The following is an 18,805-nucleotide window of genomic DNA, read 5'->3' as shown; positions in this document are numbered from 1 at the left end:
GATTAACTATTTCCTGCCATTATCAAAAGATAAATCTTGCCTAAATCTTTATTATTGTCACTTAAATTTTGTGAAAATGGTTTTCTTCTGGAAGATGACCATGCTGAAACAGATTAAAGCAACCAAAAATATACTTGTGATATATGGAGCTCCAAGAGTGACAAAATGAATGAATTAAATACACCATTAAATGATTAATTAAATGTGTCAATAATTAATTTAAATTGGAATTAATTAATTAAATAAATAATGATGACACATTTAATTAATAAATTATTGACACATTTAATTATTTATTTATTTCACATTTTAATTAATTATTGACACATTTAGCTAATTTTAATTGATCTGATCAAGTCAAAACCATTGCTTTGGCCTGGTGGCCATTCTTTTTAGTGGGCGTTTCGCCACACCAGCAACTGGCATGTGGGAAACTAACTGAACTGTACTTTGAAAAAAAAAAAAAAACCCTGTTTGTGTGTCACCAAATACACTTTTAATATTTTTATTTAGCTGACAATGTAGTGGTTTAATCTTCAGATATCTGGTCAGTTTGTCAAAGAATCAGAATCAGAAACTTTATTGTCATTGTCACGAGAACAACGAAATGAAGAATGGTCCCCGATCATTGCATCATCCCTAGCAATATCAAAATATAAATAAAACAATAAAATTCAATAAATAAAATAGATAGAATACTTAAAATACTAATAAGATGTAACAGTAAAACACACACATGCTTCAGACCGTGCATAGATTAACACAAGAGTGGCGTGATGGACATTTTTTTGTAGTATTCAGATGTGTTATTGCAGTTGGATAACAGCTGTGTTTGAGTCTATTAGTCCTTGCTCTGATTGCCCTGTACCGTCTGCCTGAGGGCAACAGTTCGAACAGGGAGTGGCCAGGATGTGAGGTGTCTTTTAAGATGTTTTGGGCCTTTTTAAAACAGTGGGCGTTGTGTAGAACTTCCAGTGTGGGGAGAGGGCAGCCAGTGATCTTTTGGGCGGTGTTAATGATCCCTTGGAGTGCTTTCCTCTGAGCCCCTGTGCAGCTAGTGTACCAAATACATATGCAGTAAGTTAGAACACTCTCAATGGTGGCTCTGTAGAAGGACACCAGCAGTTTCTGTGTGATGTTATTCCTCCTGAGAATTCTCAGGAAGTACAGTCTCTGTTGGGCCTTTTTCAGCAGCTTGGAGGTGTTCACACTCCAGGAAAGGTTCTCCTCTATATTGACTCCCAGGAAGCGGAAGCTTGCCACCCTTTCTACACAGTCCCCATTTATGAATAGTGGTTGGATCTCTGCCTTTTTCCTTCTGAAATCTATTATGAGTTCTTTGGTTTTTGAAGTGTTGAGGAGGAGGTTATTGGCCTTACACCATGACGTCAGCTGCTCCACCTCGTCTCTGTACGTAGACTCGTCTCCCTTGGAAATGAGCCCCACCACTGTGGTGTCATCTGCAAATTTCACAAAGATGTTGCTGTGGTGGCGAGGAGTGCAGTCGTGTGTGTAGAGAGAGTAGAGCAGTGGACTGAGCACACAGCCCTGGGGTGAGCCAGTGCTGAGACTCAGGGCTGAGGATGTGTGATGGCCAACTCTGACTCTCTGTCTACGGCCCGAGAGGAAGCTGTTGATCCACATGCAGGTGCTGTCTGGAAGCCCTGCATGTGGATCAAAGAGCCTCTTTGCAAAAGTGCTTCGACGATTTCGGAGATGTCCGCCCAGCCCAGTCTCACGGCAAAGTGTGTGATAGACCTGCTTGCATCGCAAATGCTCGAGCTGTTATACCGCCGACAAAGCTCAGGTCCTGGTACACAAATGTCATAACCTCCACTGACTGTGCACCAACTTTATTTACTGAGGTTATATCTATCAGGTCTTTATTTCTTGATGTTCATACGTGTCATACTTGTTTTAAGTCGCCAATTCTGAATTATAACTAGCATTAACATATCTTTAAGGAGAGAGCAAATCTGATTAATATCTGATCTTTGTGTTTTTTGTTCAGTAATCAGCATGACCTGTGTATACACGCATAACCTTTATTCAAATAGATAATGTTGGTGTTTCCATCATGTAGTAACTGTACAAAGCTTGTTAGACACTGTGAAGCACAGACTTCACAATGTTCGACTAATATTTTTGTTGTGAATATTAATCATGAGGGTAAACGGGCAGTCCAGCTGCTGCCTCAGAGCCCAGTACACCATGGAGCGAGGTCAGCATATCCAGGATATCTTCAGCTCTCTAAGTTAACCCCGAGTTTCCCAGCTCGGTCACATGAAAGTGGCGGCAGCATCAAACTAATCTAACGGTCATCTACGAGTCTGATTAATTCACAGGTCATATAAATACTCTTTTACAGAAAATCATCCTTATTAGTGCCAACTATTCCAGAGAAGTGAACTCCACAGTATAAAGAACACAAAAATATAGCAGTGCAACACAACACTGCTGTAAAAGAGATCAACGCTTCAGTTTGTTGCAGATCAAAGTGGAAAGAATGTGATTGGCTGAACAGGTGTTATTGCATGTTCTATGTTATCTGCATTTCCATCAGTGTAAGACACTCAGCAGCAGATTAGAATCAAGTATAATAGCATTTATACATTTAATAAATGTATTAATACACGGATGTTCCCGTGACAATGCCAGGCACTGTTTGCGCAGAGATTTTAGTACAGCACGATGCTCATTTAAAACACATTCCTGAGTCTACGTACACATTTGATATGAGGTCAGCAATTAAATGGCCTGTATTTGTATAGCGCTTTTCTAGTCCCTAAGGACCCCAAAGCGCTTTACACAACCTGTCATCCACCCATTCACACACACATTCACACATTTACAGTGTCTGTGTCCCGTGACAAGCTGACCAGGCATGTGAAGACTACTCCACTACATTCGTGGCTAAAACATTAAAAGTGTAGTTGGTGACAGAAAAACAGGGTATTTTAAAACTTTACCTACAGTTTAGAGTACCGGCACCATTGCTGCTTGGGATTTGAAATGCATCGTGGGATTCCAAGCTGCCCCAAGTCCACACTACCACCAGTTCATAGCAATCGATTATCTAGGATCGACCTTACTTTGCATTGTAACCAATCAGGTGTTAGACAAGCTGCAGTGGCAGCAGTAACGCTGTCCCCTGAGTTTGATGGGTGAGGCTGACAGATAAAAATTAATTCATGAACAGCCAGAGGTCAGGACTGCTAAAATGAATTAAATAAATACATCAATAAATAATTAATCAAATGTGTCAATAATTAATTAAAATGCAAACAAATAAATAATGAATTAAATATGTCAATAATTAATTAAATGTGTCATCAATATTTAATTAATTAATTAATTCCAATTTTAATTAATTATTGACACATTTAATTAATTATTTAATGGTGTATCTAATTCATTCATTTTGTCACTCTTGGCACTCCATAATGAAAACATGTTAAAAGTTAAACATTTTCCAAATTTCTTTTTTTAAATATACACTATGTTCACAGTCTTTCTTTCAGAGCTAAACTTTAAACACTGCGCACACTTGCAGCCCACTCTATGGGAAGAATAAAATGAGAACTAAACTTTTAAAAGACTTTTAAAATATTGACTGTATATTTTGAGAGATTTACAGATTCAAACATGAATAGAAATTCTATGTGTACACTGTTTCAGAAACCAACTTGTTCATTCGTTAGCATATAATGATAAGCCTGATACTGGACAATCTTGAGATATAGGAATAAACATTGCACCATTTCAAGTACAGACATTTTAGATACCATTCTGATTGGTTATTCGTCCTTTATTTTATTTAGTGGCTCAATAGGTTCTGCAGTTAAACCTGTATTATTCTTTGTAAATTCAAATGTCACTGTTTATGGAGCCTGTCCATCTTTTGGCTGATGTTATTGGCCAGTGTCAGCCTATCAGAGATATATCAGCATTATCATGTAAATTTAGTGATGTGTGACAACACAATACCTTTTTTTTCTTGCAGAACATAATGAAGAAAATTATGCATATGGCAACTTAGAAGTGGTGTCACTACACCTTACAGTAGTCTCAACACTGTTTGGAGCGGAGTGTGTCTCTGTGTTAGGCTGTTAAGTAAAATGCAATGCTGGATAGTTAGTAAACAAAGACCCCACTGATAATCAAATACACTTGATTAACTGATCATCAGCAAATGTGAGCACCTCTATAAAAGCAGAATTTTTTAGCAGTTTGCCAGTCTGGAGCATTCGTGTGTGTGAGTTAACAAAATGACACATTGTTCCCAGCAAATTTACCCCAAGGTCAGACTGTGCAATGTTCAGAGAAACTGCAGAAAACCCAAGAGCTACGTCTCAGACTCTACAGGCCTCTGTTAGAAGGGAAAAATTGGGGAAAAAAAGACTGAACAAGTATGTCTTGTTTGGAAGGGTTGCCAAGAGAAAGACTCTTCTCTCTAAAAAGCACAGCTTAGCTTTGCAAAGAACAAACCACAAGACTTCTTTGGACTGATGAGACCAAAGTAGAGATGTCTGGCCATAATGCACAGTGCAACACTTGGTGAAAACCAAACTCAGCATATCAGTACAAACAACTTGTACCAACTGTCAAGCATGGTGGAGGAGGGGTGATTATTTGGGCTTACACCTTGTAGCCACTGAGTTGACCACGAATTCCTCTGTATATCAAAGTATTAAAGAGTCGAATGTGAGGCCATCTTTCCTACCACTTAAACTTGGCAAAAATTGCATCTTGCAACATGACAATGATCCCACAACTGCAACAGAATAGCTGAAAAAGGAAATGTGTTGGAATAACCCAGTTAAAGTCCAGACCTCAATAATTGATTAAAATGATGAGGTAGGACCTTAGGAGAGTTGTGCAAAAGTGCAAACTTCAATAAACTCAATCAACATTGTAAACAAGAGTGGGCCAGTACACAAACTTTCTTTGTCACATGTCTGTATATACAGTTTATATATAAAGAATATTGACACTGGCTTTTTTTTTTTTTTTTACCAATTTAATGTCATCATCAGCATCTGTCCCTAGAAAATAACTTCTTCCAAATGATTATACTTGAAGTTTATAAGATGACATATTGTTTAATGTAATCATGTGGCTAGTAACATACTATGGGTGTTACATGATCCCAGTCCTTTCCCAGTAAGTATTTAATTTAAAACGACAACAGGAAACTTGTTATTTAATAAGAGCGAAACGTGAACAGTGAAATTTATGAGGTAAAGAGTAAACGACTCAGACAAAAGCCAAACCACAAAGCACGGTTAGCACAATTAAAACAAAAATGGTGAAGATACACCTAAAAAAAACAAAAGAACAACATGATTGGCAGTGCCACTCTCTTCAAGGCATTTCTGGTATGGCCGTTTTTCAAAAATGTCAGTCAACCAACTACACTTACTCTTTTTAAATAGAGATATGTAATCTGAGGCTCATTGTATTGGTTCCCAGCACTCCACCCAGAAATATAACTATACATGGAAACTATGTACTAAAGTTCAGTCACAGTAAACTGTCTCAAGTGCATCAAGAATCCTCAAATCACAGTACAGCTTTCTATGTAATTACATAACTTAAGTCTCTGGTTATGAAAGCTGTGGTATACACAGTATTTTATTAGTCTTTCCACAGTGTGTAACAATGCAAGCCTATAAACACATAAATACCAACACGCTGTGACTCTGGACTGGAGCAATATTTTAAGTGAGAAGCATTTGCACCGAAGTTGCTATGTTTCAGAGAGGAGAAGCACCCGGTCCTGGGTCTAAATGGTAAGTATGGCTTGTCCAAGCTGCTGTATGTTACTGGATGTATGCGGGTTAAATGTAGCTCTCCTGCTCTTCCTTCATAGGGGGAATAGTTTGAGTGCCAACATCCGATTCTTTTAATACAGTCATCTCACTTGTTTCATTTCTTCCTGTTAAGTTCTCCTCCTTTTGTTCTGTTTCTGTTTTTCCACCTTCTTCCAGTTCCTGTGCAGTCACATTAGCCTGCAAGATGTTTGGGTCTGTGCAGTAATGCTTGTGGTCGCGACTGTGTTTTGGGCTGTAGTCTTGGCTTTGTCCTTGGTCCTGGCTATTGAAGAAGTTGCGAATTATATGTTTAGGTAAGCCCAGCTGGGCAGACAAGGTGTGGACCGCTTCCTCGTCTGGGTTGAGGCCCACGTCCTTGATGAAACTTTGCAGGATACCGAGGGCATCTCTGGACACATTTAACCCCTGACATTGGACCTCCTTGTAACTTTCTACCTCATTATCTGTCTCTGAACAAACCCCAGCCCTACACTGTTCCTCATTCTTCATGTTGGGCCATTTCACAGACAGCTTCTCCTTAACCTTCCCTTTTTTGCCATCTCCCGTGATGTCATCTATGTCTTCCTTCCCTATATTTCCATCCCATACCTGTTCGCTGTTTTCTGCACCTCTGTCCCTCACGGTTCCAGCACAACCCCAGTCCCCACCTAAACTGTCCCTGTTTTCTCTTCCACCCTCAACCCATTCTTTACTGTCCCCTCTCTCACCATTGCTGCTGCCTCTGCCCTGCAAATGTACTCTCAAGTGCTGCCAGGCACCGCCAGCATCAGACTCGGCTGGCGATGCAGCGCAGGGTTGTGTCGGGGAAAGGTGAGGTCCTGTCTCGGGCTGAAGGGGTTGATGGGGTTGTAGATGGTGTTGCTGTGGCATCAAAGAGCTGCGTTGGTACTGATGAGAGAAATTAGAAGTGATTAGAGCAAAAAGGTTGGTATTTAAATTTTTCTAGTTTTGAGTGTGAGCAGTACTATGTTTGACTTTAAATAGTTGTGAATGAAATAAAGTGAAGTCAACAGAGACTGTTTCGCTCAAGAAATGTCACCTTTTATGTTAAAATGAAACTACAACTTAACATGCACACCCATCCATTGTGTTTTGTTTTTGTGTTTTTTTACCATATCTAATTGAATCTGCAGAGTTTAGACACTGATTTGCTGCTATATGAGCAAAGGCACAGGACACGATGATCTGGGCTGGTGTGAAATCAAGGGTAGTGGAGACCGTTTGATCTTAATCTCCTTAGTGTTCACATGTGAGGTGATCTGCAGTGCAGCCACCCAGAACTGATGTCTGCAAATGCACATCAGGATCTGAATTTGCCCATGTGGTGTTGACTTTTCTTGTCAACACTACATGGGCAATGATGCAATGATATGCTAGGCAGTGGGCTGTATGTTCACAAACAGAAGGGTATGCAACCATTTTATCTTTGAGTTTGTCCTATAATCAAGCCATCAATCCATGCACAAGCAATGGAAGGGAAAGAAAAATAACTAATCAGCCTCACGGATCATTGCTTAATGTGGTAATCATCTTTTTTTTTCTGACATCTCTGGCATTTAGCTGTCATTACTCTGCTGCTTTTCCATTGCACGCCCTAGAGATCTATTGGCATTCAATGTGATGTATTCACTTTCAGATTTCTGATAACTTTTTATCCATAACTTTTTTAAATTACAAAATTAAAGTCAGTACACCTTAGCCTCAAGTGTTTTCTGCCATGTATATAGCTGTTTAAAACTCTAATACATAATAGTTTTCTTCTCAAGCAAGATCTACTGAAGTCAGAGTGTCTGTTGATAATAATGTTTGTCACTTTTGGAAGTCTTACCAATGTATTGTCATTGCTTAGCAGGGTGAACCTGTCAATGCAGTGCTGTTGTGCAGTCATGTTGCTGCTCTCCTGTTCGTAGATGGCATCTCTTTCATTCTGGGACAGGCTGAGGAACCGGCGGATCATGCACAGATTCTCCCACAGCGTCCGGTTCTCTGGACTGGGTTCCTCCTTCCAACGCAGCAGCTCGCACAACCATCCCTACAGGAAATATGTGCATATGCACAAGGTGGCTACAGTTGCTTAACAACTCTTAAAATATCTTAAAAGCACATTCACTAATAAAGGGCAAGGGAATAAGCAGCCTTACATTCAGTTAGAATTGGTTTCAATGTGTTTAGTCATGTCACTGGAAAAATTTCCAGCACAAAGTGCTGCTGTTTTCTCCCCAATGACACACTTAGATCACACAACGTGACCATATCAATATGACTATGCTGTTATGTTTGACAACCCCTTTCAGGCTGTTTATGTCTATTTTAAAATGCTTACAGTACAGTACAGCAGACTGATAAGATAAAAAAGGTAATTTAAAGGTTGCAGAACATGAGTAAACTCACACATTAAAAAAGAGGCTAAGCTGGGGTTCAGTTTAAGCCTTGTAGACTACCAGCAGAAATTTGAAGATGCATGTTTAGCGACAGCATTTGCAGCCTTACATTTAATTAGCTTATGTATGTTGGCACCCTATATACAGTGAAAGGGATTGACCAAAGGGGGAAAAAAATGAATTCACAATAACTTTCTCTATACATTGACTCCAAACTGGTTCAGTGTGTTCTCAATATACATACAAAATCAAAAAAAATTTTTTTGGATCTGCCAGATAATCTGAAGATTATAGCAAGATTTTCTTATCAGCATGAATTGTTTGTGTATCATGAAGGAAGAAACTTGTGAGTGACAGATTGGGGAACGTAAAGCCAAGCTAGTTTCAGACTCATGAACTGAGGATGATTATGTTTGCAAGCAAGCTGATATGCTCACACGCGCGCGCACACACACACACACACCTGGCTGTAGCCCAACTCTAGCACACAATGCCATCCAGATGCACAGTGCAGATAGAACAGGGAGATGCTGCATGGCTCTGCCTGCCAAACAACCGGGTAATACGGGGGGTGGGGTGGGGGATAAAAGATAGAGAGAGTGCGAGAGAATAAAGGGAAACAGGGGTGGGGGTTAAAGAAAGTAAGGTAAAAAAAATGGAGGCCAGTGAAAGAACCTCAGGGGTTTTGGACCACCTGGCTGTACTGGCATGACCGCTGAATGACCTCCAAACATCTTGATGATGAGTAGAAAGAAGAGGGAGTTATATGGGAGAAGAAAGAAAGAAAGAAAAGAAAAAAGAAAGCAAGCAAGAAAGAAGCTAAAAATTGGAGATGTGCTCGAGAGGAAGAGAAAATGAGACAGCTAAAATCCCCCCATTCCATGAAGGGAAATTATCCTCAAAACAAAAGGCAATAACAAGCTTATGGGGCCGCCATAAAAATGAGAACAATAAACACTCAAATCGTGCTTGTGTGTGTGTATTTGTATTAGTGTTGCTGTGTCTCTGTGCGCGCGATCACGTTTTACTTGCATGTGCTCTTACTGTATGTTTGTGTGCACAAGCGAGTGGTGTGTATGTGTGTATGGTGACTATTAAAGCGATAATTTAGGACACAATAGCAGTCTGATGCACTGATGATAGTCCTCTGCAGAGTACAGCTGCTGGTTGATTATCTGGGCTTTCCTCCACACACGGTATCCATCGCTGCTTTAACTGAGGCGATGGAGTCATAAATGAATGCTAAAATTGAGCATTTCATCAAGCGATAGAAACGATTGGGTGGTTTGTATGCTCAGATTTAAACTAACAAGAAGCAAAGTACCTGGCTCTTGGAGGCGGCAACCTTCGCAAACAGCGCCTGAGACACTTTGGCTCTCTTCATCTCATGCTGGATCTCCTCATAGATAGAGGCGCTGACATTGAGAACGCAGCTGTCTGTCCGCAGTCCTCTGTCTGCTGTAACTGGGGACAGTCTTGACTAAAAAGAAGCAAACAAGAAGGAAAACCGGGTTTAAATACAGGCTATGCAAAGTAATGGGCAATAGGAGGACTATGAAACAGATAACAGGCAAAGGTTTTTATGTTTTTTTTATTTGAAAATGCTCCACTTTGAGAGCTAACACAGGCATAGTTGAGCCAAGTGACAGAACTCACACTTGAATATTTCAATGCTGTTTTATGAACAACTTTAACCTTTCACAGCTGGTTTACAAGACTTTTGTTTTCATGTCTTTCAGTCTTTTGCTGGCTGACCTGTGAGGACCTTGGTGGCGTGTTGTTGCAGCTGGGTGTGAATACAGTCAGACTTCTCTCCTTCTCCTCTTGGTATATGCGCTCCCTCTCAGCCTCTGGGAGCTGCAGGAAGCTGTGCATTGCCCGTAGGTTGACCAGCAGAGATTGGGAGGCGTGTTTCGGGTCCTCCTCCTTTCGCAGGATCTCAGAGAGTAGGCCCTGATAAACACACAGAAAAATCAGCGTAAGTTGATACTTGTGATGGATTTTTTTCCTTCTTCTATAAGCGGCTCCCTTTAGGGGTCACCACAGCAGACCATCTTCATCTCACCCTATCCTTAGTATCCTCTTCTGTCACACCAACCTTGTGAATGTCCTCTCCTCAGAGGACTTCCTCTTTTCCTCCTGCCTGGAAGTTCAGTATTCAACATCCTTTGTCCATTATATCCTCTATCCCATCTCTGCACATGTCCAAACCATCTCAGCCTTTCCTCTCTAACTTTGTCTCCAAACTGCTCAACCAGAGCTGTCCCTGTGATGCCACCTCCAGCTCAGCCTCCTGTCTTTTTGCTAGTCTCCAAACCATACATCACAGCAGGTCTCGTGACTATCTAGTAAACCTTCCTTTTCACTCTTCCTGCTATCCTTCTGTCACAACCCTGGCACTCGTCTCCACCAGAGCCATCCTGCCTACACTTCTTCTCACTTTCTTTTTTGCATTTTCCGTTGCTTTGGATTGTTGACCCCAAGTATTTAAACTCATCTACCTCTAAGTCTGCTCCTTGCATGTTCACCTTTCCACCTGTCTCCCTGTCATTCACTCACGTACTCTCTCTTCCTTGAAAAGTGGTCCCATCACACTTCTTCTCCATCCTTGAGGCATCCTCTCATCCTCCAAGATTGTGTTATACAATCTGGTCAAAAAGTCCACTGCCCTCTCTACCGCACATTGTTACCTCCACAGGATTGCCATCTGGCTTCTCAAGTACATGTTAGTAAATGTCCTAGCAGCACATCCTTTCCAGGTCGATCTATATATAGTAATGTATAACATACATGATGTTAGTGGTATAAAAATGGTTTAAGGGACACCAACTTTGCTTTCTTCATTTTATTCAAAACTCACATAATTTAAAACAAGCGGCAACTTAAGATAATATCTCGACCTTCAAGTGAGAAATGGTTAGCGATGATCACCATATATGATAGAAAAAAAGAAACAAGTCTTCACCAGTGCCGTGATGCTGACCTTTATTCTTCTAGAATTACTTATGGATCATTTCTCATTCTTAACGGTAGATAGACATTTTCTGAAAAGGTTTATGCCAGAAGAACTACTGAGTTAAGATAACAATCAGTAATGCTCTTATCAAATATGATAGCAATACTGATGAGCTCATCTAACTCCAAACTGCAACATTTCTTTGAAGCAGAGGAAAAGTAAGCATTCAGTTGTACAGAGGGATGACAGATATTGTAATTCTGCTTTAAAGCTATATGAACTCATAAACCTGAATTCTTTTCCTTCATGTTGAATGTTCAGCTTTCACAAACAAAATGATTCAGGTCAGGTATTAAAAGCTCCAGTCTCTCAGGAACCACAAATGGAAAAGGTCTCATGAAATATTATGTATTCTTTCACTGTCTTCATTTAAAGATGATAAATGTAAAGTTTCTTGTGAAACTAAAGGAATTCAGCAATAGCCTCGTATCCAACTCTGAATCCTATTCAGTGGCATCTTGACAAAACCTTGCAGTTTAGGGTTTCACAGCCAGCTTCTAGTCAGTGCTTAGCATGCTGCTCGCCTGTACATCTAGCATTATTCTGTCTGTATCTGTCTATACAGGGAAGCGTTCAAACACCACATGCAAATTTCAGGGATTCTTTCCCTGAAAGGAAATCAGATTTCACACTGGCAGAGAAATGGCTTTAGAGGAAACAGCCTTCTTATTCAAATAATAGATTGTGGTTGGAGCTGCCCAGCAAACCCTGCCTTCTGAAGAGATGGAGGCTTGATGTGAGTCGTCAAATGACAAATGCTTCCCTCGCTTTTAGATGACGTTTTGGCATCGTGCCCAACTTGTATGGCTGGCACCAGAGCACCTTGGACTTGGCAACAGGGAAACATGGGGGTGGATAATAACTAACTCTGCTTATTGTGATGAAAATGATAATGAAGGTAATAATAATAATAACAACGGGCTTAGCCGGTCCTTTGAGCCCCATTTCTGTGGGCACACTAGTGAATATAAGATGATGGACACAGACAACAAAGCATTTTAGTGTTAGAGAGGAGGCGATAGTAGAGGGAGATATGGATACAAAATGAAGGAGACCAATGGACAAAGTAAGGGAGAGATTAAATATAGATGGATTGACCATGGGGGTTAGAGATTAAATGAATAGAAGGGCTGCCAGAGTGAAAGGTGGTGAGATGGACAGCGAGATATAGAGGTAGAGAGGGAGGCAGCAGTTCTCTGAGGGGTTGTGATTAGTTGGCCCAGCTGCTGCTTCAGTGCTGGCACCGGCTTTGTGCCGCAGAGAGCTGGCACAAACACACACTCACACACGCATACAAACACACATGCACAAGGGGGAGGAGGCACTACGGCAAAGGCCATGCCAGTGTGCCAACCATCTCACACTCACATATTCACAGAACACACTTAGCTATCACCGCAGCACCAGGGCACGAGCAACCTAATCACCACCAAAGAGTTGAAAACTGCTTTAAAATTCGATTTCAGCATCTTTTATTTTGCTCTCTCCTGCAACCATACCTGGGTCCTGTTAAATGCCACCCGGGCAAAGACGGCTTGGGAGATGCCTGCTCTCTTGAGCTCCTCCCTCACGTTCTGGTAGATGTCAATCGGCACCTCTGATGGTCCAGTGGAAGACGCAGCCAAGGTCTGGTTTTGCAGTCCGGCAGAAGAGCTTCCACCCGGGCCGCACTGCACTTGCTGCAGGGCTTGGGGATCAGGAGCTTTAGAGAAGACCTTGGCAGGAGCCCTCCCTACAGGGGGATGGTTCAGATACTGCTGTGGTGACGATGCCAAACCCTGGCCAGCAAGCATGCGACTAACAGCATACTGCTGGTTTAGAAACTGGGCCATCACCAGCTGCTGGTTGACCATTTGGGAGCTCAGAGGCTGGGTTACCAGCCCAGGAGGGCGCAGACTGAGAGGTGGGCAGTTGGATATGTTGGCAACCGCTCCACGAGGGAAAAGGAGAGTTGAGCTCTGGTCAGCGGGGGTACCAGTGGCTGGCTGGCTGAGGGTCATATGTGAGGACTGGTCAGAAAAGTTGTCAATGTCTGGTAAAGGACAAGGAAAGAAGAGGCAGGACTATTTTTTACTCATTGTTCAAGTGCTAATAACATCTCCAAGTCACAGGATGATTTACATTGTGGCAGGAAAAAGTGGGTGAACCCAGGTTTTCTTCAATATCTGGTCACCAGGTCATATATGATCGCAAGTTTAAGTAAAGAAAAACAAAATAAGCTTCTTCAGGTCATCAACTGGCATCTCTGTTAGGTTTAAGCCTAAGTTTAGACTGGACCAGAAGATAGATTTTCTTCATTTGAAGCCATTTTGTAGCTAGTTAAGCATCTTGATGTATCATAATACTCCCTCCACTGTATTCCACCCATGGGATCATGGTTTCACTTTGGAATACAGTCCACTTTTATTGCCCTAAGTAGTGGTTTGTGTTCTCCATAAACAATTTATTGATTAACTGTCTCTCTGGGCTCTGGTTCTTTTATTGTTGTGCATTTTGTATTTTACTGTTTGTCGTACTGGTAAAACCTCATCCCGAATAAAAAAGAAAAGCCAGTTCTGGGAACTTTGGCAGGTTTGGCAGGTGTGTAAGCCTGTCCCTTCATGGTTACATCACAATCATGTACAATACAGTCATGACACTTTGCAGCTGTGTAGCTGACACCAACATCCTGGCCCCAGATGGTAGATGGGTGTTGTCTGGGAACTGATATGATTCCTGTTCAAGATCATCTTTAATTTATAAGTTAAGTTGTTCTAAGACGTACTCCATTCATATTTCAAGGATTAGACTCCATGTTTACTGAGTCCTTGCTTTAAATAGCATTTGTGGTCATCAGCAAAGATATTCAGAGACTTTTTTTTAATCTCTATTGTACATGTTTAGTAGTTGTGACAGGTGGTTTGTGCGGTTTGCACAAACTGGTCTTGGAGACACCTACAATGGTGGGAAACTTTCACTTTATTAAGTACTAATCTAATAGCATGCAATTTCCTACAACACTTCTATCATAAAGTTTGCTTTCATGCAATATTTTCTTTTTTTTTGTTGACATTGTTGAACAGTTAATGATTTTTAAGCTAAGATAAGCTAAGATTTTTTGCATTTGAGGAGCAGAAGCCACTGACATCACCCCACCAACTCAACACTGGACAATCTTATCCAAATCCCTTGAGGAGTACTGGTAATAATTCGGCTGTATGTGTAATATTGAGGTTATAGGTAACTGGCAGTGGTATACTGTGCTGAATTATAATAAAGGGGCACTTTTAAATTGCATGTTTTGGTGGATGCCTGCGAACTTTTGTCACCACAGTAATGTCACAAATGTGCAAAGCGCACCGAACTGTGTTTGTGTGTAACCAAGATCAAAGGTTTACTTTGAAGAATACAACTATTTTTGTAAAAGTTCATAAAATAATTGTATCTGTTCATAGTTATAACTTATTCAACGATTTGGCTATCTCTAAAAACAAATTCATACGGCTTATTTTAAAGGGTTCAACAGCTTTTCCTGCTACTGCACTGTAAAATTTCCCTATAAAATGAAAATGGTGAAGCATTCATCTTTTTATTCAAGTTGCTAAAAGTGTATGACGCCTGTTAGTAGGACAAAGCTCATATAATCAGTATCTAGAGTGTATCAGACATGCTGTAATACTTCACAGGTGTGTTTTGAGTTCTCTCACCCTTGAAGCATTTGGACTTCTTGAAGTGCTTGTACCATCGGCCAAACTCATGACACTTGGCAGCTGAGACATTTGCATAGTAAGTGCTATTTACAATAGACGATATCATACTCTGAAACAGAGGGGAAAAGACAATAGAAATTCATTACATTTTCTGAGCTCCTGCTATGGGCGGCTTGGGTGTCTCAGCTGTTCACACATCTGATATTAATGAACTCAGATCTGTGTTATTAAAAAGACCCCCAGGTAAATAGGATAATAAAGACAGATGAGAGTGTCAGTGTGTGAGCTGTGTGGGTATGCATGCATCCATGCATACATGCGTGTGTGAGTGTGCAGTTAAACAAAACACTACAGGTCATCAGAGACTATGCCTCTGTCTCTCATTCACTCACTCTTACACACACACACACACACACACACATGGTTTGTCCCTGAAGACTATCCTGTGCAATCTTTACATCTTATTACACCTTTCATCTTCTCATATTTATTTTAATCTGCTTCCCGCAAACAAGAGAGGGGGGTTAAGGTAGTGATAGGAGAGGAAGAGAGATGGGGGAGGAAGGATTTGCTTGTATCAGATTTTAACACGGCAGAGAAGAGAGGAATCTGAGGTAGAGAGAAGACGGTGAACAGTTATCCTCTATCAGACTGTAGCTGTCCTACGCCTCGGGCAAAATAATAGATCGACCAGGTTGATAATTATGAATATTCATAAAAAGGCCTTCCCCAAACACTGCGTGATTAATGACAATTATTTCTGCAGTTGTGTCTGTATTTGCTTAATTAAACACACAAGAATTGAAGATATTACATTTAGATTATCGCTGAATCAGTCCAGAGTGCAGAAAAGGCTAAACAGCAAAGGACTGAAAATCAACAGGATCAAGATAGGCAGCAAGCAGGCAGCATGGCTTTTAAGGAGATAACCATCTCTCTTTATCTGTTTCTCCCTCCTGTGCTCTGCCCCCACACCTTATCTATCTCTGCATCTGGACTTCCTGTCTAACTACTGGACCCTTTGCTTACTCTTTGCCACATGTCAAAGAGGGCACAGAAGATTAAATTGCATGCATGTTAAATGCTAATTTTGAATTTTAGTCAAGTTTAGATTATTATCTCTCTTTTGTATACCTGGGACAGTGGGCACTCCTTGGCCAGTGAGCTCTGGTTCATGTCCTTGAGGAGCTCTTTCAGAGCATTTCTCACCGTCGAGTGACTCCACTGCTCGGCTGGCAAGTCCTCCAATTTAGGACAGCTACACAAAGGTCAAAGAAAAAAAAGAACTAGATGATTTTAGTATATTACTGTTTAAAGGTATATTTAAGCTCAGCAGTGTTTTACTTTGACAACAAAGTGAAACACTACTAGACCTTCCATGATGTAACTTAATGGCATATTTCATTAGAATCTCTCAACATGGTTATTTACTGAAAAAGCTCCGGTCAGAGCCAGAGAAGCTCAGTAGTATCCCTTCAAGAAGACACCAACATGGATTGTTGTCTAAATGCTGAAGCACATGTACTGTCTAATGCAATAAAGAAATCACAAGCACACTTAAGCTCAAGAAGCTTCAGATAACAATAATGATATCAGGTCCGTCTTTATTTGCAGTACACTGTTTTCATAGAATATATATATAAAAAAAAAACAATAGGAAAAGTACATTTGGTGTCAAAGTGCTGGTATTGCATATGCTGACTCAGTGTCATTACTAAAACCTATGATTTAACCACTTTAAACTTCATCTGAATGTACATTTGTGCAGCAATGTATAACTCACACAAACAGGACAAAGATATGACCCTGAAGGCAAACATACTGATATGAGTGCTGTCTGCTCTCTACCTGTGCAGCTGAATTTTAAGTGTGATAACGTGGTGAACATCCTGCAGCATGTCTGCCACTGTTGCATCTGGAGCGTCGGTTACGTAGGACAGAGGCACCGGGTTCCACCTACCCACCTGGATCAGACCTGAACACACGCACATACATAGGTGAAAATAAGAAAGATTTAGAGTTTAAGCTGCGCTTTCTTTGCACTGCAAGTGTTTTTACCTTTTGCCTGTGCTGCAGAGCTGTGTGAATATCCCAGTGTCAGCAGGGCCATCTCTATCAGCTGGTTAAACAGCAGATCTCTCTTAACCAACACAAACTCAGCATGCTCTTCTCTCCTCTCTCCTTCCAAAGGGCTTTCCGTGTGCTCCACCACACAGAACACCGGCAGCAGGCTCCCTGCGGTGACAGACATGCATGATGCCATACACCAAACCATTTGGGTAATTAGAAGTAATTCATCAACTTATACAAAGTATTTTTTTATACATGCATTTGCATCAGAACTAGCTGAAATTAAAAAAACACATTTAGGGTTATGAGATAAGCTCAATGAATTTGATAACACAGCTGAGCCATAATCACAGAAGATCCGTGTAAAACTAAAAAAATACATATATGGGTTCAAACCCTAGGCTTCATCTTTTCACCCCATGTACCTCTGCTGTGCCAGCTCTTTCCCTGTGACCTCGCTGTGGTGGGTTTCTGTGCCATGCAGGGGTTTTTGGCCACAGGACTACCTTGTCTGCTCCTCTCCTGGGTCGAGGGTCCCCCCTCATGTTGCTCCACTCGAGCCAGCTTAGCAGGAGGAGGGCGAGGGTCTACAGCAAGATCACAGCCCTCAGCTTTCTTGATTCCATTACACAAGGGATCCATCTGTGGTCTTACACTAATACAGAGATAAAGACGCTTAAACATCAAATACTACACTAGGTAAGCTAATAAAAGTCACTTATACCAGTTCTCCTTAAACTTTTATTGACAAACTTTTTTTTTTATATGTACTCATAGACACCAATTAAATAACTGCAAACTGCTCTAACATTCGCATACATAGTGAACGTCAAGAGAATGTGAGCTGGAAACTGCCACATAAAGTAGCCATAATAAAATATATTTTTAAACACACACACGTGCACGCAAAGGTTTAAATATCCGTCTCAGCATCGGGGATGACCTTCACCCAGATGCCTCTTTGAGGCTAACCACTGAAATCCCTTATAACAAAAAAGATGCAGTGAATGCTACAGCGCAGTTTCCCCACAATAAACTGCCGTCGCCTCCCGGTGCGCCGCTTGTAAGCGCCGCTGATTCGCTTCAATGTTAGCAGCTAAAAAACAGTCCGACATCTGATTCTGCTGAAGTTTGACTGAGGCGAAACCAACCTGTTTCAGTCTGCACAACGTGCATGCCCGACCCGCTATCGTACATCAGCAGCCCATTCCCGCAGACGGCGTCTGTATCCATATGGTTCTCCCCGCTTCCATAGATCTCTAGTTGGAGAACAGATCCGCTTCTCCCGGCTGTATGTCCCGCGACACGCTCCTGTGCGTCCTATTACTCACAATAACCGTTTACCATCTGAATTTTCTCGTTTTCCCCTTGTGTCAGGAGTAACTATCTCGATCGATCCTCCCTTGTTCCCCGACAGCGCTTTGCTTTCCGATTAAACTAGCCTCAGCACAAGTTGTGAGCGACCTCCCAGCCAGAGCACCGGGGCACGCTGCTTCTGTGGATCAAGCTCCACAAAGAACAATGTGCGCCGAGGAGCTCCTGGAGTATATTTCCTGTCATATATTAGACCACTGACTCAGGGAGAGCAGTTGTTGGTTACACTTCAAAGCGCTGTGCGCACGAGGAGAGAGAGATAGCGAGAGAGAGAGGGTGAGAGAGAGAGAAAGAGAGAGAGAGAGAGGTGGGGAGGGGGAGACCTCCCTACACAGTCTCTAAAATCCACGGACCCAGGTGCATTAACATATGGTGTAATAATGAATTCACTAGCGCGCTCCGTAAATGTATTAAATGTGACAATTGCGCATAAATCTATTT

General features: G+C 41.4%; 1 protein-coding gene across 2 annotated transcripts; it reads right to left on the bottom strand.

Moving 5' to 3' along the window:
• Window positions 1-5,034: 5,034 nt before the first annotated feature.
• Window positions 5,035-18,586, bottom strand: satb1a (SATB homeobox 1a). Of its 2 annotated transcripts, none has more exons than XM_026155941.1 (11): window positions 18,142-18,586; window positions 17,416-17,577; window positions 16,979-17,155; window positions 16,769-16,895; window positions 16,055-16,178; window positions 14,918-15,029; window positions 12,731-13,263; window positions 9,971-10,168; window positions 9,540-9,695; window positions 7,663-7,866; window positions 5,035-6,722 (listed from the first exon to the last, which is right to left on the bottom strand). In XM_026155941.1, exons 1-11 carry the CDS (start codon window positions 18,221-18,223, stop codon window positions 5,841-5,843), a joined length of 2,757 nt encoding a protein of 918 aa, XP_026011726.1. In that variant the 5' UTR covers window positions 18,224-18,586; the 3' UTR covers window positions 5,035-5,840. The 2 variants fall into 2 exon arrangements, with proteins under 2 accessions (XP_026011726.1, XP_026011727.1); XM_026155942.1 differs by having other exon boundaries at window positions 17,416-17,645; window positions 18,142-18,205.
• Between the last annotated feature and the right edge of the window lie 219 nt (window positions 18,587-18,805).

This window comes from Astatotilapia calliptera, chromosome 22 (genome assembly GCF_900246225.1).
Source record: "Astatotilapia calliptera chromosome 22, fAstCal1.2, whole genome shotgun sequence".
NCBI lineage: Eukaryota > Metazoa > Chordata > Actinopteri > Cichliformes > Cichlidae > Astatotilapia > Astatotilapia calliptera.
The sequence above is the reverse complement of the archived record's forward strand: the minus strand, read 5'-3'. Positions and strand labels throughout refer to the sequence as shown.